The sequence below is a fragment of the Myodes glareolus genome, chromosome 9 (assembly GCF_982192425.1).
Source record: "Myodes glareolus chromosome 9, mMyoGla1.1, whole genome shotgun sequence".
Lineage (NCBI taxonomy): Eukaryota > Metazoa > Chordata > Mammalia > Rodentia > Cricetidae > Myodes > Myodes glareolus.
Genome location: NC_142034.1, coordinates 42,947,406 through 42,971,427, shown reverse-complemented (window position 1 = coordinate 42,971,427; position 24,022 = coordinate 42,947,406). Strand labels below are relative to the sequence as shown.

The window sequence follows — 24,022 nt, the reverse complement described above, 5'->3', positions numbered from 1 at the left end:
GCACATCCCTCTCTTCTCCCTCATTCTCTTCTCCTTCTCTTTCTAGATTGCTTCTCCTCTTTATTCTCTGCCAGCCCCTCCTATCCTCCCTCTGCCTAACTGTTGACTATTTAGCTTTTTATTTCTTGGTTTTTGTTTTTGTTTTTTAAGACAGGGTTTCTCTGTAGTTTTGGAGCTTGCCCTGGAACTAGCTCTTGTAGACCAGGCTGGTCTCGAACTCACAGAGATCCGCCTGCCTCTACCTCCCAAGTGCTGGGATTAAAGGCGTGTGGCACCACCGCCCGGCCTCAGCCTCATCAGGTGCCTTAGGCAGGTAAGGTAAAACAAATGCAACGCTTCTTTACATAATTAAACATTCAGCACAAACAAATATAACACATCTTTACATTATTAACAAAGGCAGCAGAGAGATTGGCTGTGGTGGCGTATGCCTTTAATCCCAGCATTCGAGAAGCAGAGACAGGCAGATCTCTATGAGTTTGAGGCTAACTTGGTTTGGAGAAGCGAGTTCCAGGATAGTCTCCAAAGCTATAGAGAAATCTTGTCTCAAAAGAAAAACAAAAAACAAAAAAAAACCCAAAAACAAAGGTAACAGAAGCAAATGTAACACATCTTTGCCTAGTTAAATTAATATTCCACAATGGTGACACACACCTGCAATCCAAGTACTCAGTCAGGAGGCTGAGGCAGGAGGATCTCCAGTTCAAGACCAGCCTAGTTTACACAGTAAGTTTGAGGTCTGACTGAACTCCGTTCTGAGAACCTAGCTCCAAATATCAAAATAAAATATTTATTCTTCCCAATATGCATTGTATATTGTATTATAATCTAGTATATGCTGCATAATATTACCTGTTATAAATTGTTTATTACCTAGTACACAATGCTTATTACTACCTAGTATACACTGTATCTTCTTATCTATCGGGAGTTTCAGGGAAAGTTTTTCTGGACTCAGTGTACAATTTTCATCACATTCTCCTGACTTACCAGTGGATTCTTTTATTTATTAACTAGGAAGTGACATATTTAATATTTTATTCTTGGTGAACCTCCCTTTGCTTGCAGTAATTACTGATTACAAACCACCTATTTCATTATATATTCTAGAATCTCTTAATTGCTATCATAGCAGACTGATTCCTTTTCTGTATCATTGGTGACAATTTCCTCTTAGGTTGATTCAGTTTCCAGGTGAGACTGGAGATGCTTTAAATTGATGTGCTTGCTCTACACTGCAATCTTCAAACAAATCAGCCTTATCTGTCACATGTGTTAAAATGGGAAGTAATTTAATAATGGTGTCAGCACTCCTCACTGGTGATCTGGTAGTCAAGATGGAAAGATGAGGAAAACAATGTATGTTTCAGAGAACTCCTTTCTTACTTCAGTTGCTGCTTTGTCATATATTGGATAGAAGTGCAGTGAACTCCAGGAGTTCTGTGCTGAATTTCTTCTGAGTTATAGAAGGGTGTGGAGAAGCAGCACAGGTGAGCTGAGGTCAAAACTCAGTTCTCAAAGGATCTAGCGTTCTAGGTAAGCGATGTCGAAGTGTGAGGAGAGACGGTGGCTGAGACAGGCCTGTCTATAACATAAAGGCAGTAACTATTCAGCTGTAGTCCTGTACTATGTAGCACGTGTGTTGGTTGGCTTTCTATTCTATAAAAGCTTAAAAATAACATTTTTATGTGACAAGAGCTTGGTATGGTGGGCCATAGCTCTAATCTCAATACTAGGCAGGCTGAGGCAGGAGAATTACTATGGGTTTAAGGCCAGCCTAACATACAGAATGAGTTCTAAATCAGCCTGGGCTAGAATGAGACTCAGGTCTTAAAAAAAAAAACAAAAAACAAACAAACAAACAAAAAAAAACCACCTAAGCCAGGTGTGGTAGCACACACCTTTCCCAAGCACTTGAGAGGCAGAGACAGGCAGATCTCCAAGCTTGAGGCCAGTCTACAGAGTGAGTTCCAGGATAGCCAGGGTTTTGAGACCTTGTCTCAAAAAAAGAAAAAAAAAAGCAAGCAAATAAAATTTAACATGAAATTTCCTGGTAATTGACAGATATCCATTACAAACTTTTGAAATTACCAGGACAAAAAATGTTTACAGGCAGTTGTTTGGCAGTCTTAGTTTTAAGGTAAAGTTTCCTGAAAATGGAGGCAAACCAGAGTATGGTATAGAGCTGAGGCAGAATATCGCCACAAGTTCAAGATTGTGTCACAAGCAAGTATGACAGAAAAAAAGGCCACCCAAGGAATGACAGTGTCTCTGTTCTTCTCCCCGTAGTTTATTACTCACCCAGGAAAAAGTGTTTGGATGGTGGGATGAGAATGGAAACATCTCTGTTTCTCAGGTTTTGACAGTGTTTGGTGGTTGGTCACTTATTGGTTTTCCATGCTTAACATATCTTAATTAATGTAATTAATATAAGCAGGAAAGAAAGAGAGCTACTTTATTAAAAGTCATCTGAGGACTTTTCACTGAGTCTCATTCCTTGAAGAGTGTTTTCACTTTCCGCTAAGTGATTTAAAGAAGGTAGGACAGGGCTGGAGAGATGGCTCAGTGGTTAAGAGCATTGCCTGCTCTTAACTGAAGGTCCTGAGTTCAATTCCCAGCAACCACATGGTGGCTCACAACCATCTGTAATGAGGTCTGGTGTCCTCTTCTGGCCTGCAGACATATACACAGATAGAATATTGTATACATAATAAATAAATAAATATTAAAAAAAAAAAGAAGGTAGGACATGGCGGCAGGCTCACAGACACTTGGCTTTTAATACCAGCACTCCAGAGGCAGAGACAGGAGGATCCCTGTGAGTTCCAGCCAAACCTGGTTTACATAGTTCCAGGGCTGCATAGACACATATTTCATACCTGAATAGTTTTGTGTTTTTCTTTAGAACTATGAATAACTAGAACTGTATAAATTAAAATACATTTGAAGGATGATTACCATGTCAGATTGGGCTACACAAATGGCTCAGAGGTTAAGAGCACTGACTGCTCTTTCAGAGGTCCTGAGTTCAATTCCCAGCAACTACATGGTGGCTCATAACCATCTGTAATGAGATCTGGTGCCCTCTTCTGGAGGGATACATGCAGACAGAACACTGTATACATAATAAATAATTTTTTTTTCTTTTTTGGTTTTTTCAAGGCAGGGTTTCTTTGTAGCTTTAGACCTGTCCTGAAACTAGCTCTTGTAGACCAGGCTGGCCTCGAAGTCGCAGAGATCCGCCTCCCTCTGCCTCCTGAGTGCTGGGATTAAAGGCATGAGCCGCCACCACCCAGCCAATAAATAAATAATTTTTATAAGTAAGAAAACAAACATGTAGTCAGATCATTTTATCTTTGGAAATGCTTTCATTTCCAAAAGTGCAAATTATGCTAATTGGGGAAAACACCTTTTGAGATTATTTTAATTTTTAAATACTTTTTGGATCTTAAAGTGATAAACTGAGTATATAGGAATGAGCTTGATTGTTTTTTGAATTACCCAGAATTCTTATATATTACCTGTTGTAGGAGCCTGCTTGTTTGTTCTCAGCCACTCAGACTCAAAATAACCACACAGAAACTGTATTAATTAAATCACTGCTTGGCCAATCACTTATGTGTATTGCTGGTTAGCTCTTACATCTAGAGTTAACCCATTTCATTATTTTATATTTTACCATGAGACTGTGGCAAGGTTCCAGCTGGCAGCTGGCATCTTTCCCCTTTGGTATCTCCATGACGTCTCGTGATTCCTCCTTCTTCCTCCCAACATTCAGTCTAGTTTTCCCCGCCTACCTCTATTCTGCCCTTCACTGGCCCAAGACAGTCCTTTATTAACCAGTGGTATTCACAGCATACAGAGGGGAATCCCACATCAGTTGCCTATTATTCTAACTTAAGAACACTCCTGCTTTATGTGATAGTGTTATAGGAGATAACATATAGGAGAGTGCTGTGGAGTTGATCTGTTCTTTGGGTGTTCTTTTCCACTCAGTCACCTCTGCTACTTGGTGATTTTTAGTCATCTTTTAAAATTTTTTGTACAGTCGATTTTGGTCATACTCTTTCTCCCTTTTTAAATACTCTTGTTCTCTTTCAAAGCATGGTTTCTATGTGGAATCTTCCCACTTTTCTTAAGTTACAATTTAATCATAATTGTTTATTTTACAATTCATTATTTTTGTGCGATTTTCTTTGGTGCTTTGACTGCTTTAGAATTTTTTCATTTTACTTTATTTGCATTAATTAGACATATAAATAATTTATTCATGTTTGGTTTCAAAGTACATAATTCACGCTATTTTGCTGACTTAAAGATACCTGGATAGACATTGTCCCCATTGTATTTTTAATACATTTTAAAACTGATTATATATGGTGTTTATTTTAAGCTATTTACTAATGGACTACTACTAATTGTCTATGTTACTTTGATAATCACCCAACTTCTTTCTTTATAAAGTTTAAATTAATGTTTATTTAGGTGCCCTTTTAAAGGAAAGGATTTTATTTGTCAGACCAAAATGAATTGCTTTTTCATAGAATTATATTGTGAAAAGGATCTGTTCTTAGGATCATAAATACCAGGACTCTTAAGTGCTTTTAGAATGCTATGCTGTAGTAAAGTAATACGAACAAAGAAACCCTGTTTTAGTGTCTTGTATGCATCATCTACTTCCCTGTGTATGTCTTTAGGGTCAGCTCTTTGAATCTCTATAATATATAGGTGGGATTTTTTATTTTAGGTTCATTTATGTTTATGAGACTTTTCCCTGCATGTGTGTATGTACATCACCACATACATTCTTGGTGCCTGAAAAGGCCAGAAGAGGGTATCAGATCCTCTGGAACTGCAGTTACAGATGGTTGTGAACCACCATGTGGGTGCTGGGACTTGACTGCAGAGCCTCTGGAAGAGCAGCCAGTGTTCTTACCTGCTGAGCCATCTCTCCAGCCCCTAGAGTTAAATTTAAGATAATTCAAGGACTTGTGTTACAGATTCTCAGTCAGCTGCTACTGATTAGGATTTCAGATTATTTTCCTTCTGGTTCATATATTAAAGGACGTGGCATGGTAAAGTTTGCCTGATTTGCTCTTTAAGCATCCCTAGTCAACAGAGATCGTGGAGCATTTCCTGTGTATCTGAATCATCTGTAAACTTGGGTTCTTACTGCTTGGGGAAGCATTACTTGACACTGGGGCAGAGCTTTCCCAAAGTGTATGACTATTAGGCACGCTCCTCAGTTAACAGCTTGCTTGTGATTTCTGTCCCAGTTCATCTCTATTGCGTGCTGTGCACTGATTTCTTAATCTCTCCTGAGAAACCTATTAAATATTTCATGCCTTCTAGCTCCATTAGGAGACCTGTGCTAGCAGGACCAGGACTATAGGTCAGTGTTAGCGTGCCGGCCTCACATCCACACACAGTGAAATCAGAGGAATAAACTGATAGCAGTAATGGCGTTATTATTAGACATAAATGTAGGAAATGCCAGGTAGAAACACTTGGAGAACTGAAGCAAGGAGGTCCAGAAACCTTACTTCGTAGAGTATAACTCAAAAAACCTAAGAGTACTTTTTTAAAAGTTCATCCCTGAGATAACATAAATGGAATTGTAAAATTAGAATACCACTTATATTAGTGCATCTGTTTCCTATGAGTTATAGTTAGAAAGGATAAATGGAAAGATGAAAGGAATGAAAATTAAAACTTCAAATTCCTTTCTAAGAAGTTACAAGAGAATACTAATTAAATAATGCTGAAAGTATAGCAAATGGGCTGGAGAGCCGACTCAGTGGTTAAAAGCTCTGTGGGTCTTGCATAGGATCCAGGTTTGATTTCCAGTACCCACATGCTGGTTCACTCCACTTCCAGGGTATTCTGTATACTGATACCCTCCTTCTGACCTCTAAGGGCAATAAGCATGCACGTAGTGCGCATACATGCATACATACAAGCAAAACACATTTTAAAAAATCTAATAAATTTAGCCAGGCTGTGGTAGTGCACACCTTTAATCCCAGCACTTGGGAGGCAGAGACAGAGGCAGGCATATCTCTTGAGTTCGAGGTTTGCCAGGTCTACAAAATGAGTTCCAGGGCTACACAGAGAAATGCAGTCCCAAAAAAACTAAGACAATCTAGTAAGCTGTTTAAAAATACAACAAACAAAACAAAAAGGAAGCGGACTATGGTGACGCACACTTAAAACTCCCAGAACTCAGGAAACTGGGGCTGAGTTAGACCTTATTTCAGATAGAGATGGAGGCCAGCACGATGGCCTAGTGGATAAAGGCATTCTCCACTAAGCATGGCAGCCTGAGTTCAATCCCTGGGACTTACCTAACGGAAGAGAAGACTAACTCATACTTGCCTCTGACCTTCATGTGTATGCCGAGGCATTACCCTGCCCCATTTCCCTACTCCCTATAAGTAATAAAATTTGAAAATGACAGCAACAAGCAGAGCTTTGTGAAACTCACATTCATTTCAGGGCTACTCATGAGAAGTAATTCTGACAGAACTAGTGTGACTATGGCTAACTTTAATACTAATACTTTCTCTCTCTGTACCTATATGTTGAAGAACAAAGGAGAAAATTAAAAAGCAAAAGCAAGCTGTCTGGACATAGTGACTCCTGCCTGTAAATCTAGCCCTGGGAGGCAGAGGTGGCAGGATCAGAAGCTCAGGGCCAGCCTAATCAACATCACAAATCCCTGCCTGGAAATAAGTAGAGTTGGGGATGTAGCTCAGTGATGGATTGTGCCAGGCCCTAGGTTATTCCCCACAAAATAAAAACTCAAAATTAAAACTAAAGCTGTAATACACTTTCACCTGGTGCTGATCCTTCAGGGCAACGGTTCTCAACCTTCCTAGTGTTGCGACCCTTTGATACAGTTCTTCATATGGTGACCCCCAACCATAAGATAATTTTTGTTGCTACTTCATAACTGTAATTTTGCTGCTGTTATGAATCATAATGTAAATATCTGTTTTGTGATGGTCTCAGGCGAGCCCTGTGAAAGGGTCGTAGACACCCATCCCCACAAGGGGTATAGACCCACAGGTTGAGAATCACTGCTTTAAGTCATCTCTTTCCCTACTGGAAATGCAAAATGCAACCTCTGTTTATTTCTATATGAATCCTTGATGAGCTAATAGTTTGGAATGTTGGGGTCATTTTTTCCATATATAATACTTTTGCTTTTCAACATTCTGAAATTTTTTTAAAATCATTATTTATTTATTATGTATGCAGTATTCTGGCTGCATGTTTTGCCTAAACACCAGAAAAGGGCACTAGATCTCATAGTAGATGGCTGTGAGCCACCATGTGGTTGCTGGGGATCGAACCCAGGACCTCTGGAAGAGCAGTCAGTGCTCTTTACCTCCGAGCCATCTCTCCAGCCCCAACATTCTGAAATTTTAAGCTTATAAAAGCTTCATGACTCGTGATTGTTAGTTGAGTGGCTTCTGTGGTTGTCATATGTTGTCAGGCAATGCTTATGATAGAGGTTTGAAAGGTTTTCTCAGTGTCTTGTTTGCTAAGCCCAGCCTCCTAGGGATATGTAGGGGATCCATGTAGCAACTTCAGGTTTCCTTGTTCAGTGTATGAATGTTTTAATATAGTTTTTAACTCAGTAATTTTCTATGTGATGCATATATTTTAAATATAGAAAGCATAAGATTCAATCTTATAGAAAAGGAACCCAAAATATATGTAGGATGTTTATTTGAGAAATGTTATTTTAAGTCCCGTTCTTTCGTGAGCCCTGCTGTGAACTGCCAACTGTGTGCATGTGTATGAAAGGTTAAAAGCCCGGGTAGCTGAATGGGGTGCCATGCTGTTAGCAGACGACGAAGGCAGTATCACTCACCAGGTGCACGCCGTCAGCTCTATAGAAGATTCCATCTTCATGGAGTCATCACATGGCCAGCTTTTTCTTGATGACAGGTAACATTTCCCACCATCAGTGGGTTGGCCTCGTTAGAATCTTTCCAGCTAGAAAAAAAACTGAGATCTAAATATTCTCTTCCCTAACCTTTTAAGGAAACAAAAAAACATTGCCTGTTGGAAAAACTAGCTTGCAATGTAGAATAAACCTGTGCTATCACTTTGCTTTGTCCAACATAACTGAGAAGAGACTTGTGGTGAGGATGTGATGTGGAGTGCATGTGTTGTTTGGCTCTACTGAGATGCATGGGGCACTGGCTTGTGTTGCAGTGGTTTCTAGAGAAGAACAGATTGCATTTTGTGAAAACTAATCCAACATTATGTAACTATGACCACGGCAAAGTTGCTGTGCACAAAGTTGACCTCTCGACTCTTAACTCCTTTGGTCTTTTAGTATCCAACTTTTGCTTCAGATCTGCCTAATTGTAAAGTAACCAAGACTGTCTGACTAAGCTCTTTCTGGAAGTTTTTACTTCACCTCAATTGTGTGCACTTACCTAAGAACCCAGCCTAATTTTCTTCATTGGCACTTAAATAAAATGTTCCAACCATTTAAGCTTTATCCTTGTCATGGTAAGCTGTCATACTTGAGACACCTGAGGGTACTGAGCAGTATTATTAACTGAGCATGCCCACAAACTCAGTTTGTGGTATTAGACTGTCCCTGTTCTCGTTGTATATAATATAGCTTCTTTGTGTCATTACCTTTTGATGAATCATATTCCATCATGCCATTTATTTGGTGTCATGATCACTGCCTGTCTAACTAACATCAAGGTTTGTTGGGTTTAGTTTTAGTTTTTTTCTCTTCAATTAGCATTAACCAAGCTAAGCATTAATCAGTCTTCCTTCTTCTTTGGGGGAAATTTTTTAGAGGGGGTGGATTTCTAAGTCTCAAGTTTTTCACATATTAAGAATTGCTCTTGAGACAGTATTATTGTCACTTGTCAATTAACTGCTTACAAGATAGTTTTTGATTCCTGAGAATAGAAGTTTTTGTCTTGCTTGCATTTCATGAATATGACCGTAAGAATTGTAAGACTCCAGCCTAATTCTCCTTTTGAAGGACTGTGGTGACATTAAAATGTATTCAGCTGATTTATCTAACTTTATTTCCCATGTCACAAAAGTGTATAAAATTTTAAGTGTCAACTTCCAAGTAGTAGCTAATTGTAGAGACATTTGTTTTTACTGATGTCTATGTTGTAGTATAGCCATATATATGAATGTTTTGGGTAAGCATTACTATATGTAATTAGCCTGACAAATATGCTAATATTTTACCCAGCTAGAGGGTTAGGTTAGATGATTGCTGTAAAATTTCCCTACTAATAATGTTTTAAATATAAATTCTATTTTCTGACTGCAGGCACGTGACACAAGCTGACCTCAAGAGCTCCACGTTCTGGCTTCGAGCGAGTTTTGGTGCTACTGTTTTTGCAGTTTTGGGCTTTGCTATGTACAAGGCATTATTGAAACAGCGATGATTAAAAAAATAATAATAATCGGCCTACCAAAAGCAAATACTTTTATGTATATTCTGAATGCTTTAAATTCTGCTAGAAATATTGAGATATTTATACATGCAGAGTTACTTTATTAATATTTGTAATTCATGCATAAGAGTATTTTACTGATAGTGATGACTGCAGTATTGGCTGGCATGTGGAAGAAAACACCTTAGTAGCCAAATCTAAGTAAGTGGCTGAATTTCAGAGGCCAAAAGGGAATATTTTGTATATAATGTATATATTCAGGCAAGATATGATCTCCCACACTGAGTCCTAGAAATGGTGTTTGCAGACATTTCTACATTAGTGTCATAGTGTTCACTTGGCTCACTCTGCTAGGTTTCAGTCACCAGAGATCACGTCACCATATTTATTTCACGTTGACTCAGAATGATCCTTTGGCTTCTACAGCCATTTCTCCCTGTTCTTAAGATCACACAGGAGTCAAGGTTAGCTTTCCAAAACCACTTGTTTCTGTCACTTATGCTAGGCCAGAATCGAAGCCATTGTGAAATCTAGAAAATTGTATAGCTGAGAGTGTGACTGAGGAGCTGAGGCAGAAGCAGCTAGCAAAGGTGGTGACTGTGTGACCACATTGCTTCTTGTCAGTGTGTGGGATTTTATAGCCCTTTCAATCAAACGGGAAACAATTTGTATATTATCAATGTTTTTAGTTTGAACAGGCCACCCTGACCACTGCTGAATTTCATCTGAAGTGAAACTGTTCTATAATGGCCGTGTCTGTTGTAGTTTCTGCCATAGCTGCATGTGTCACGAAGTGTTCTATATCTGGCCAGGATAATCTAGAGGCAGCACTTTTTTAATGGTAAAATAAATCTAATGAATATAAACTCTCACAATAAACCTATTTTTTCCATCATTGACCTTTTTAGGTATTTAAATAAATAATTGCTGTGTAATGTAATGTGGGGTTTTGTCTTATAAAGTATTTCTGTCCAGATGGGAGTCAGCTCTTCTGGTTTCTTCCTTTCTTAGTTTAGAAATTATTTTTTATACAAAAGCACCATCCTCAGGAGGAGGGAAGCCAAATAGGCTCTATGTGTCTAAGATCTGTCTAAAGTCTAGAGATGTGTCCTCAGAGGCCAGCATACCTCTGCCTGCGCTGACTGCTGTGGCTGCTGTTGGCTTAGGGTTGGACCTCACCTTTAATATGATGGCTCTTCCCTCTGCTGTCCTGAGGACATTGTCTCACATGGTCACACTTCCTGAGCAACTAATCACAGCTTAGCCCATTATAAACTTGTTCTTTTGCTTATTCCCTGTCTCTCCTTCCTCTTCCCATTTTCACTCTAAATTTAAAGAAAAAGAAAATTAAACATGGCGACACCTCAGATTTGTTATTTTAAATTTTTATTATACTGTATTTATTTGTGTATGTGTGTGTATGGGCCCATGTGTGCCGTAGCATGTATGTGGTCAGAAGACAACAAATCAGAGGAGTCAGACCTCAGGTACAGTTTGGGTCTTGGCAATGGGCTTGGTGAGCAGGAAACTGCCTGCTGAGCTATCTCTCAGGCCCTTAATTTTGATTAATTTCCTACATGCCAAATAAATTGATCTCAGTTGCACACTTTTCAAAGACAACTATGTCCTTCCTTCCACATTTCTTTTTGTTTTGACTAAAATAATATCCCTTAAATGTTGCTTTGTTTGTGAGAAACAGAAAAGAAAGCAATTTGTCAAGAGATGGAAAGTGGCCATGCATGGTGGTACACACCTTTAGACCCAGCGCTCAGGAGCCAGAGGCAGGTGAATCTCTGAGTTTGAGGCCACAACAGTTGTCACTTCATAGAGAAACCCTGTCTCCAGGTGGATTGGGGTATGTGTGTGAAAGTGCTGGGTTTATATATTTAAACTTTTTTTCTCTTATTATTTATTTATTTATTTATTTATTTTTGAGGGTTTTGTTTGTGTTTTTTTTGTTTGTTTGTTGTTGTTGTGGCAAGGTCTTATCTAAATACTTTGGGTGTCCTGGAACTCCCTTTATTGACCAGGGTTGCCGTAGATCTACCTAAGTGCCAGTATTAAAGGCTAACAGAATGTGCCACCATGCCTGGCTAATCTTGTCATTTTGTGCTTGATTCACTAAATGTCAAGAGAGGAGAGATGCCCCAATTGCCTTTGTTGGTGGGTGACCCACATTGTACAGCCTGGTTACCCTCTTCTGTCTGTCACCTGAGGTGCTGTGGTAAGCAGGCGTGTAGGTATGTTCCTTTGTTTTACATCCATTTTAGGAACTAGTTAATGTGGGAAAACACAGTAAGAGGCTTCTTCTGACTTGGAGGGTTTGCTCCAAAAATGCAAACTGTAAGAATACTAAAAAACAATGAAGGAATTAGGGACTAAAGGATTAAAAGAAAACCTTTCACCGAATACCAATTGCATTGTCTTGTAAATGAGCAATTCTGAGACCACTTGTTAAAATGTTTTATTTTTTATTTTATTTATTGGTTTTTTGAGACAGGGTTTCTCTGTAGCTTTGGGGCCCGACTGCCTTTTCTATCTTATAAGTTAAACACTCCATGTGTTTCCCAGTTTTGAGCCAGGTGGTGGTGGCACACGCCTTTAATCCCAGCACTTGGGAGGCAGAGGCCAGCGGATCTCTGTGAGTTCAAGGCCAGCCTGTTCTACAAGAGCTAGTTCCAGGACAGGCTCCAAAGCTACAGAGAAATCGTGTCTCAAAAAAGAAAAAAAAAAAAAAAGGTTTTAATGAGTAATAGGATATTTTAAAAAGAACTGTCACTCTGAAGACTTGAAGGCTTGTTGTTCTATGATTTACTCACCATAACATACTCTCCCTTCATGCCTCGGGGGTCTTAGCTTTGTGCTGTGATATCATTCTTATGTACACTTGACCAAAAAAGCTCCCATATTGTTTGTAGTAATAAATACCAGAGTAAGTGTGGGCTGTGATGGTAGACATTTGAGGAGCACATAACCATCTGAAGTAAACTACAAAATGAAAGTAGAGAACAGTGGACATCTTGTTCTGTGCATATTTGCACATCAGCCACGTGGAAGGCATCACAGGAGAGTAGACTGATGAGCCAATCCTGAATGAAAGGATAACCATCCTGACCTGCAGAAAGATGGTGGAATAACACTAACAAGTTTCTCAGTGTATCCCTGGCTGTCCTGGAACTCACTCTATAGACTAGACTGACCTCAAACTCGGAGATCCACCTGCCTCTGCCCCCTGAGTGCTGGGATTAAAGGTGTGCATCACCACCACCCAGCTGTTTGTATATTTGGAGAGTTGCTTCCAAGACCTTCATAAATACCAGCCCTCAGATGCCCGAGAGTATATGTGTGTGTGTGTGTAAATGGTACAAATAATATATATATATAAAACATTGCTTAGGGAGTGATGATAAGGAAAAAACGTCTGTTCTGGAACAAATGCAGCCATACTAACTCAACTAGAGAGCACATGGATAAGATGTTGGCCAGTACAGGTCTGTGAAGGACTGGAGGCTACATCATGATATACCTACACATTACTCCATCTTCATGGGCTCACTGTCATACTTGAAAGCTTACAAATTCAAGTTACAATTTTTTTGCTACTTTTTTTAAAAGATTTATTTATTTATTATGTATTCAATGTTCTGTCTGTATGCTTGCTGGCCAGAAGAGGGCACCAGATCTCATTACAGAAGACTGTGAGCCACCATGTGGTTGCTGGGAATTGAACTCAGGACCTTTGGAAGAACAGTCAGCGCTCTTAACCTCTGAGCCATCTCGCCAGCCCCCTTGCTACTTTTTGAAAAAATATTTTTAATACAGGTTTGACCAAATCTGCAAAGAGAGAACTCACAGAGGTGATTATGCAGATCTTAGAAATATGTGTCAGTGCATGTACAGCTCAGTGGTAGAGCATGTGCTTAGCATTTGTAAGTCCCTGAGCTTAGTCTCCAGTACAGACAGACAGACCAATAGATAGCCTAGTCTTATTAGCATGTTTATTCATAACATTTTAATTTGAGGGGAGTGATGTTGAGATAGGGTTTTTCTGTGTAGCCTTGGCTTTCTTGGAACTTGATCTGTAGACCAGGCTGACCTTAAACTCATAGAGATCTGCCTGCCTCTACCTCCCAAGTGCCGGGACTAAAGGCATGCACTATCACTACCCAGCTTCTTTCTTGTGTTATTAACTCAGTTAAAACACCCTCTAGGCAAGAACAAATAAATGTCTGTTAACCTGTTTGTCCCTTAGATCTGAACGTCTCATCTATTGTGGATATCACATTGGTATATCTGAGATTGTTCTAGTGTATCCAAATTTCAGAAACCAGTCCCCTTCCCCTATGACACACTCAGACTCCCCAGTCTGCTTATCTCAGTTTCAGGCCTCATAAAGTTTAGCCACTGTACTGGATGTAGAGATTTTGCCGCTATTAGGACTACGGCCTGACCTCACAGAGCCACTCTGCTTCTTGGCCATGCTTTCTAGGGAAACATTTGCACTGTAGGTTTTTTGTTTGTTTGGTTTTTTTTTTTTCCTTTTCTTTAGCATACAGTTGTAATGCTCCAACGCTAAGGTTGTTCCCTGGGTTTGAAAGGTGAATGTCAGCTGTGTATAAACAAAGCAGCACTGTCCGAATTATCTTTATACATTGAAAAATCCAAATTCTGCAAGAACAAACTTTCTCTTTGACCATTTTCCTATTTTATTTCCTAGTTTATTTGTGTTTTATAATTGAATAATCTAGAGCTTGTTACCAGAGTGATATTAATGTGCCTGTAGTAGTTTAACTTACAGGTTGCAAACTCTTTCTGTAAAAGGTACACACAATAAGCATCAGACTTCCACTACAGAACCCCGTGTAGAATGAAGATCCCTGTAGACACAAGGTAAGCAAATAGATGTGACTGCATTCCAGTAAGACTTTAGGTATACTGAAATTAGAATTTCATACAACCTTTACATGCCACAGAAGAGCCTTTCTGGATTTTTCTTTGATGATCAGTTTTTTGGTTTTGTTTTTTTCTCATGTGTGAGTACATCTGAGTATATTAATGTGTGTGCATGTATCAGAAACCCTAAGGGTGACTTCATGTGTCTTGCTTAATTGCTTTTCACTTTATTACTGAAGCAGGGTGTCTCATTTGAACCCAGAACAGGCAAATTTTGCTAGTCTAGCTAGCCAGCTTTTCCAGAGGATCCCATCTCTACTTTCTAAGTACTTGAATTACATGCAGACCTCCTGACCAAATGGGCGTTTACATAAGTTCTGGGATCTGAACCATAGTCCTCATGTTTACAGGGGAATGCATTTAACCACTGAGCCATCTCCCCAGCCCCTTGCTTAGTCTTTGTTTTGGTTTGGTTTTTGGCTTTTCGAGACAGGGTTTTTCTGTGTAATAGTCCTAGCTGTCCTAGAACTACCTTTGTATACCAGGCTGGCATCAAACTCAGGGATCCACCTGCCTCTGCCAAATACTGGGATTAAAGGCATGCGATACCACTACCCAGTTTGTTTTGGGGTTTTTGTTTCTGTTTTTTAAACAATGTCTCATTATATAGCCCTGGCTATTCTGAAACTTACTATTAGGTCAGGCTGGCCTCCGATTCACAGAGATCCACCTGCTTCTGCCTCCCAAGTGCTGGGATTAAAGTTATGAACCACCACACTTGACTCCCTTGGGTTTACTTGACCATTAAAAATCTAGAGTTTATTCTTAGATGTACAGAAACTGATTTAATTGAGCAGTTGTTGTTAAGTCATTACATCACTATGGAATTGGAATGCACAATACTTAGAATATAAAAACACTGGTTGTGTTTGTGTGGAAACAAAGATTGGAGGTGGAGGACGTGTCTTTGTATTCAGAGCCTCCTTTATGTAGGTTCTGAACTGAGTGCCGGGTGTGTATGAAATAATCTGGCGTGGTGGTGCCTGGTGGCGCTTGTCTTGGTCTCCCACTCCCTTGGGGAGAGCTCATAGTCAGTACCGCAGGTAGTGATGGCTAAGCTCAATCACCAGAGATTTTTCTGCAGTTGAGTTACCAGAAAGTTCTGCAGAAGGTGGTGTTCAGCTTAGAACTGAAATAATTCACACTTAAAGAGTTGTATGTCAGCTGGGAGGTGGTGATGCAAACCTTTATCCCATCACTTGGGAGGCAGAGGCCAGCCTGGTCTGAAAAAAAAAATCAAAGCAAAAAGTTGTCTGTCTCACCGAGTTGGGAAGTTCAAGTGCCTGTGTGTCTCTTGCTGGGGTGAGAGGTCAGTTCCTATCTCACTGAAAGAACTGCCCCCAACTTGGCTTGTGTAAGAATTGAAATTCATACTTCTGTAAAATCTGTCAAAGCAGCAGCTGAATTTGGAAAGTACATTGTGTAATAATGTGCTTGGAACAGGATAGTTGTTCATTTCAGACAGCATGGGAACAGTGCTCAGCTGTTAGCTATACGCGGCAACTGAAATACACCAGAGTATTGCCAGCCAGGTATAGATCACCTTGCATTGCCATCAGAGTTCAGCCACATTTAGGATTCACTTTTGAAAAGGGAGACTGACTATGTCCCCCAGTGAGAAGCTCTGTGTAGCTAGCAATCATGGAGAAAGAAGTAAGAGATAACTGGCTTATACAGGTTGCAGGCTAGCCAGTCAGAGCTACATGATAAGACCCTGCCTCGAAACATGTTTATATATATGTTTATATATATATTATATATAAATATAAGGAGACCCCTTCAGAGGCAGGTACATCCCTATGAATTCAAAGCCTTCCTTGATCTACATATGCCAGACCAACCAGGGCTACATAATAAAACCCTATCTCAAAAAAACAAAGAATGTGAAAAGAAAGAAAGAGGGTATGGGATTATGGCAGACAGGTAAAATTAAAGATCATTAATTTTGCAGATAGATATTTGAAGTCCTGTGTCCTAGAGAAATAGGAGTTCAGCTAACAGTTTCCAGGGAGGACCTCTGCAGTGCGTCAAGCAGTGGGTGGAGGGGACAGGCTCTTAGTTGAAAGCCTTTGTTGGAAGATACAACTTAGGATGCTCTGACTTCTGATTCGTAAGACAAGCATGTGCACCAGCCTTGCCTGGGGCAGTCCGAGGTCCTGGGCAAGATGGAGAGGATTTAGAAGCATCTGAATTTATTGTTTCCCGGTTTCTGTCCCCATTCCCCACCTTAGCCCTCTGCAAAGGAAGACCAACTCTACTCTTTAATAAAGTGAGTCTCTACTCACCCATTCAGGACCCGACAAATGATAGCCTCGTGGAAAACTTGACCTTAGGGGAATTGCTGGCCTGTGAGTGCCTTACATTCTCCTAGAACGGAGCCAGTGCCGTTTTGAATGAACCACGCAATCCTTTTTCAGGGATTTGTTCTTCAGCTTTCATTTTCCTTTTCTTATTCTCCCCATTTCTAGAATTCTGAGAGCTGTACTGTTCATTGTTTCTACCCGTCATTAAGGGAAAGGATAGGGAAACATTCCCATGGTAACAGCTTCATCTCAAAATATCTGAATGCTCTCAGCTGCCCTCCTACTCCAGGGAAAAGACGAGCTGCTCCCCCTGCCCCAAATCTTCTCAAGAGTACAGAGTAAGAGTCTATCTCATGCTGCAGTAAGGCCTGCTCAAACCAGAAACAGAAAATCCCAGAGAGTCAGACTGGTTTCTTAGCTAACTGAAACAGAGTAAAGAGATTTCAAATATTCAGTGTTACACATCTCTGATCCTGATTCCAAGAACTCCTGGTGGACATGCACAAGGAAATAAGGTACACATGATACAGATGATACAGGCCAACACAGGCTCGGCTCAAAGACCCACACATGCCACACTGGTTAGCAGCAGAGAAACAGGTTTGTGCAAGTTCAGATGTGTGTGCTGATCACTGTTAGAGAGGTGGAGAGGGAAAATGAAATATGATAGCATCATACTTCTTATTGATGGCCTACTTTATGGCTGGCGAAGGGTCTTCTGTAGTGAAATTGAATGGTGGAGGGGATGAGACGCCCCCCCCCACACACACACAGGGTTTCTCTGTAACTCTGGAGCCTGTTCACACAAAGGGCTGCCTGTCTCTAGCTCCCAAGTGTTGGGATTGAAGGTGTGCGCCGCCACCACCTGGCCTTTTTATTTATTTATTTAAAGATTTATTTAGGGCTGGAGAGATGGCTCAGCGGTTAAGAGCATTGCCTGCTCTTCCAAAGCTCCTGAGTTCAATTCCCAGCAACCACATGGTGGCTTGCAACCATCTGTAATGAAGCCTGGTGTCTTCTTCTGGCCTGCAGACAGAATACTGTATACATAATAAACAAATAAATGAAAATAAATAAAGATTTATTTATTAGCTGGGCAGTGGTGGAGCACATCTTTAATCCCAGCACCCGGGAGGCAGAGGCAGGCAGATCTCTGAGTTCAAGGCCAGCCTGGTCTACAAGAGCTAGTTCCAGGACAGCTAGGGCTGTTATACAGAGAAACCCTGTCTCAAAAATCCGAAAAAAGAAAAGAAAGAAAGAAAGAAAAAGAGTAAAGGTTCTGACCCAGCCTAGTGGCGCTTTAATCCCAGCACTTGGGAGGCAGAGGCAGGCAGATTTCTGAGTCTGAGGCCACTCTGATCTACAGAGCAAGTTCTAAGACAGCCAGGGGAACACAGAGAAACCCTGTCTTGAAGAAAGAAAAAGAGAGTAGAGGTTTTGGATTGTGAACATTTGATATGATCCCTGTTCCTGAGTTGAAATAAGGGAGGGGAATGGTGTCGAGTTCCTAAGGATGACCCAGTGACTTAGGGTTTTTTTTTTTTTAATGTGTTCTGTGTTTTGTCTGCTTGTATTTTTGTATATCGTGTATATTCCTGGTGTCCAAGGACTAGAGTTAAGGATGGTTGTGAGCCACTGTGTGCGTGCTGGGAACTGAACCCAGGTCCTCTGTGAGAGTCACAAGTGCTCTTAACCACTAAGCCATCTTTTCAGTCACACACACCCTCTCGAGACAGGTCTTTAAAAATGTAGTGCTATATAACCCTGCTCAGCTCCATTTCTGTATAGCCCTGCTCAGCTCCGTTTCTATGTAGCCCCGCTCAGCTCCATTTCTGAAATTTAGTCTTCACTAAGTGAGGAATTCCAGGGCACATTTTTTTTTCTTTCAACTTTTAAAGATGTTGATTTTTCTGGGCTCCATTGTTTGTTGTTCTTTGATTTTTGGCTTTGTTTTGTTTCTTTTGTGTGTGTGTGTTTTTGTTTTTTGTTGTTGTTGTTGTTGTTTTGTTTATCAACACAGTTTCTGTGTATAACTCTGGCTGTCCCAGAGCTTGCTCTGTAGACCCAGCTGGCTTTGAACTCAGATATCTGCCTGCCTGCCTCTGCCTCCCTAGTGCTGGGATAAAAGGCATGAACCACCAACACCCATTAGTTTTGTTTTTCAAGACAGGGTCTTATTGTGTAGTTACGGCTGGCTTCAAACTCACAGAGATCCACCTGCCTCTAGGATTAAAGGTGTACGCCACTACTCTCAGCATCTTCACTGTTATTACAATAAATCTGCAGTCAGTTTTCACTGAATTCCTTGTGTCTGAAATATAATTTTTTTGCACATTTATTTGTGAGGCAGGGAAGTATATGCATGCCATAACATGCATGTGGAGGTCAGAGGTTAATTTGTAGGAATCAGTTTTCTTTTCTACCATGTGACTTGTAGGTATTTAACTTAGGTCATCATCAGACTTGGTGGTGCTACTATAAGATGAGATTGCTCACTGGCCCTGCGTTTCTTAGTTTTTTGTTTTTAATTTACTTTTATGTGTATGACTGTTTTACCTATATGTGACATTTGTGTGCGGTTATCAAGGAGGTCAGAAGAGGGCATCAGATCCCCTCAAACTAGAGTTAACAGGCGTTCTGAGTCACCATGTGGGTGCTGGGAATTGAACCGGTATCATCATCTGGAAGAGCAGAGGATCTCAGTGTTCTAACTGCTGAGCCATCTCTCCAGCCCCCAATAATTTGTCTTAAATTATTCATATGTGTGTGAGTATGTTCAGAACACAGAGAGTCCAAAAGAGGACACTGGGTCTCCCGGAGCATGTTTGAGGAACCAAACTCAGGTCCTCTGCTAGAGCAGTAGGTACTCTTAATTACCTAGCCATCTCTCCAGCTCCCCTCCCCACAGGATAGATGTGCACAGCTTGTGCACAGCTGCTTGGTGTTGTAGTGCTCAGTGATGCTCTTGGTTTATTTATGTTTCCTGTTTTATTTTACAGAGTTCATATTTCACATAGTACTGTCAGCAAGCTGGCTGGCGTTTTCCCCCCATATGCTTTCCAGTGTCTTTCTGTTTTAAATATTGTATTGTATATGTCTAAAATCCAGTTGGGATTTTGTTGTCTCTAAACCTCTTGTTCCCACTTTTGTCAAACTTCAGACTTCTCTCCACAGGGCAACAGGAGTGTTCCTTCCGAGATTCGACATGAGAGGACTGCACTGGTGTCTCTTGCCTGCAGCATCTGCAGTACAGCCATGCACTCTTGAGGCCAGCTTGGGCTACATAATGATTCTCTATCTCAAGCATGCAACAACAGAATGATAAAGTACAGACCCTGATCTTTCCAGTGGCTTCTCACCTTAGATAAAAAGACATGGCTTTTTTTTTGTTTTGGTTTGGTTTTTTTGTTTTTTGTTTTTTCAGAATAGGGTTTCTCTGTGTGACTTTGGAGCCTGCCCTGGAACTTGCTCTGAAGACCAGGCTGGCCTTGAACTCACAGAGATCCGCCTACCTCTGCCTCCCTGAGTGCTGGGATTAAAGGCATGGTTTTTAGCCTTTTTTTAATGTAGCCAATAAGGCCTCTCAGCACAACTTCACCTGACTCATAAACCGTACATGCTTAATGTCTACTCCAAGGCCTCTGTACTTGGTTGCCAGTCTGACTGACATGCTCATCTCCCATTTATCCACGTAGCATGTTTCACCTCCTTCAGGGTGTATTCAGGTGTCATCTTAAATAAGGTCTTTTCAGTCTGCATGCTTAAAATCTACTCCTCCATTATACAAGCACTTCCTATCTTGAATACTTCATTTTTGTACATAGTGCTTATCACCAATTTAAACACTAAAGTCTTTTTTAAAGATTTATGGTTTTATATGTGTGTACGAGCCTCTGCCAAGGCCAGGGACATTGAACCCCCTGGAGCTGAATGGAGTCACAGGCAGTTGTGAATTGCCTAACATGAACACTGGGAATTGAGCTCGGGTCTTCTGCAAGAGCAGTAAGTGATCTTAACTAATAATCTCTCTCTCCCCCCATGCCACCTCCCCGCTCTTTTTGATACAGAATGCAGTCTTGTCTTGTATCCTGAGCAAAGTCAATTCTTAGGGTCACATGCACATCCACACATAGTGTCACATGATTTTAGATTCTTTTTTTTCTTTTTTTCTTTCTTTCTTTTTTTTTTTTTTTTTTTTTTTTTTTTTTGAGACCAGGTTTCTCTGTGTAGCCTTGGCTGTCCTAGAACTTGGTCTGTAGACCAGGCTGGCCTTGAACTCACAGAGATCTGCCTGCCTCTGTCTCCTGAGTGCTGGGATTACAGGAGTGCACCACCACACCCACCTATACTCTTCTATATAATAAATCACTTTTGTTACTTTTTCATCTCCAGACACTATAAACTCCCTAAGGCCACGATTTTGTCTGTTTTGGTTACTACTTCTAGAGTGGTATTCGGAATAGCAGATGCTTAGGTATTTATTGAATGAAGTGAGAGACTCAAGACAGTGGTTCTCAACTTGTGGGTCAAGACCCCTTAGGGTGGGTTGAACAACCTTTTCATAACCATCTTAAAATACCAAAATTTACATTAAAGTTCATAACTAGCAAAATTATAGCTATGAAGTAGCAGTGAAATAATTTTATGGTTGGGAGGGGTCACCACAACATGAGGTGTTAAAGGGTTGAAGCATTAGGAAGATTGAGAACCACTGATTCGAGGGGTTGGGAGTGTAATAAAAATGTAAAAAATAGCCAAATGTGGCGCTATACACCTGTAATTAAAACACTCAGAAGCCAGAGGCAGGAGGTTCTTTTGGCTTACATAGCAAATGGTTACAGGAGACCCTGTCTTAAAAAAAGAAAAAAGAAAAGAAAAATTAGCACATTTTATAAAAAGTGATTTCTAGAGTTCTCAGATGTCATTTAATTATAGTAACCAAAAATCATAATTGTTACCATCACCACCCACATTATAAATGCAGTGGTTCTGAGGCTAAATGAGTTTGATTAGCCCACTGTAGACCCAGCCTTGCAACAGGACAAGCTTAACCCTTGTCCTGTACTTATAGATGCCACCGTGGCCTTTAGAAATAGACAGAAAAACTCTTCCCTGAATTGGCGTTGCTTGTAAGCCTTTCCCTAGGGAACATGCAGAGCCTTCCCCATGGACGTGGTCTAAGCAGCTCAACATTTCTGAATTACAGTACCCCGAGAAGAACCCAGCATGGCAGTGAGCACACCACCTGCAAATGCCCAGGAGAGCCCAGGGCTTATTTTTAGCCAGGATAGGAAAAGTGCCGAATATCTTCCAGAAGAGCTGGCAGCTGGCAGGCTGCTGATACAGCTGTGCTTATGTAAGCCGGTGGCAGAAGGGAGTCCGAGGTTACAGAGAAACAGTAGCTTGGCACACCTCTGCTTGCCGAGGCTCTGTCAGTCAGCACATTCTGTCGGGTCATAGGTCAGGAGTTGTTGCTGGTGAGAGGGTGATCTGCAGTGTGCAGAGAACATAGGAACAGCTGGCTCCCCAGATCTGAGTAGACGTTAAAGCTGCCCCTTGAAAGTTCTGTCTGCAGTGTGGTTCTTCCCACGCTGTTATCAGGGGTAAATAAAGAACAGAAGCACTTTCAAATGGTACAGTTGTTAAGCAGAGCAGTTCAGCTCATTTGACCACATGTCTCAGGTGCGCCAGATGAAAGCGATCTGCAACATCCCATCCTGCAGATGCCGCCAATACTCAGCACTTGCTTTGTCCTGCAAGCAGCAACAGCTGACTTTTACTGGAGCTGTGTGCCCTCTCATGGAGAGTCAAGATAGAATGTCTTCTAGCAGGCACTGATTTTAGTTACATGTAAGTCAAAGACAAAAACCTAGAGTCGCAGTGTAATGAAGCCTCCTGTGCCCATCACCAAGCTCCAGCAATAATCGTCATGGTAGTCTTGTTTCATCTCTTCTCCCACACTCTCTGGAATTGTTTGGGACATATTCCAGACAACACATTTCACCTGAAAATAATTAATTGTGTACCACTGAATTAGGGATGTTTGTTTGTTTGTTTTTGTTTTTTTGTTTTTTCAAGACAGGGTTTCTCTGTGTAGCCCTGGATTTTCTAGAACTCACTCTGTAGACCAGACTGGCCTCAAACTCAGAAATTCCACCTACTCTGCCTCCTGAGTGCTGGTACTAAAAGTGCACTACTACTGCCGAGCAATTCATAATGAATTTTAAAGAACAAATGTGACTGAACTGTCTGTCTCTAATTAATACAGTTAGCAAAGCACTTCCTGCAAAGTGTGTTGATTGTTACTTTCTGAAGTCTGCCTTGCCGCCTGCATCTGTGTAGATAGATGTTAAGGAGTCTGCCCATGCTGGCTTCCTGCTGACTTGTTGGCCCTGTGAGGTGCTATGGCTATTATTTCCAGTAGAGGGCACTGTAGCCCCAAGACTTCATGTGGCTCCTAGCCAGCTACACCAGTGCCTCTTAGGAGGCAATATTTATTTAGTGCATATTTATTATCAGGCACCTACAGGGTGCTTCCTGTATCAAGGATGGAGATAGAGGTCAAACACAGTGTCCTGTGACATTGTATTGGGAAATGGTTTCTTTGTATTCTTTTAAAAACATCAGCTATGTCATCTGGTAGAAACTATTTTAGCTCTCCACAGGGTGCTGCCTCCTGTTACAATCTGCAAATTCAGTTACCTGGTTAGATTTTTCTAACCACCATATATGGTCTTTTGAGAATATGAATGCATCCAAGTAAGATGCCAAGATGTGCTCATCTTTGAAATAATTTATTTCTGATTTTGATACCATGTATCAAGTGTGTTGGAGAGAGGGAGGAAACTGATACTGAGAGCTGCATGAGCCACATACCTTGTCCCCTTTCTCATTGTTATCTGCATCCTAGCAAGCTGGATGGTAATAGCCTTATTTAAATCCCAAAGAAGAAAACCAGGCATGGTGGTGCAAGCCTGTAGCCCCAGCACTCAGGAGGCAGGCAGATCTCCGAGTTCATGGCCAGCCTGGTCTACTGAGTGAGTTCCAGGACAGCCAGGGAAACAAACAACAAATAAAAGTCCGAATAAGCATGAGGCTGAAGGATTAGCAGTGGCAGAACACCTGCCAACTTTATATGGGGCCTTGCATTTGGGCTCCTGCACCACAAAAACAAAACATTTAAAACTGAAAATAAGGGGGCTGGAGAGATGGCTCAGAGGTTAAGAGCATTGCCTGCTCTTCCAAAGGTCCTGAGTTCAATTCCCAGCAACGACATGGTGGCTCACAACCATTTGTAATGAGATCTGGTGCTCT

At 40.9% G+C, this 24,022-nt stretch overlaps 1 protein-coding gene across 11 annotated transcripts in view; it reads left to right on the top strand.

The window, feature by feature from the left end:
* Positions 1-20,574, top strand: part of Rhot1 (ras homolog family member T1) — an 82,962-nt gene extending 62,388 nt beyond the window's left edge. For 4 of the 11 annotated variants that reach the window (XM_085695500.2, XM_085695503.2, XM_085695504.2 and 1 more), the window contains one exon: positions 9,326-10,392. In XM_085695500.2, the coding sequence (XP_085551626.1) occupies positions 9,326-9,443 (118 nt within the window). In that variant the 3' untranslated portion in view covers positions 9,444-10,392. Of the gene's footprint in view, positions 1-7,812; positions 7,957-9,325; positions 10,393-19,882 lie in introns of those variants that run through there. The other 7 variants (XM_085695495.2, XM_085695496.2, XM_085695498.2 and 4 more) reach the window with 3 other exon arrangements.
* Positions 20,575-24,022: the final 3,448 nt, after the last annotated feature.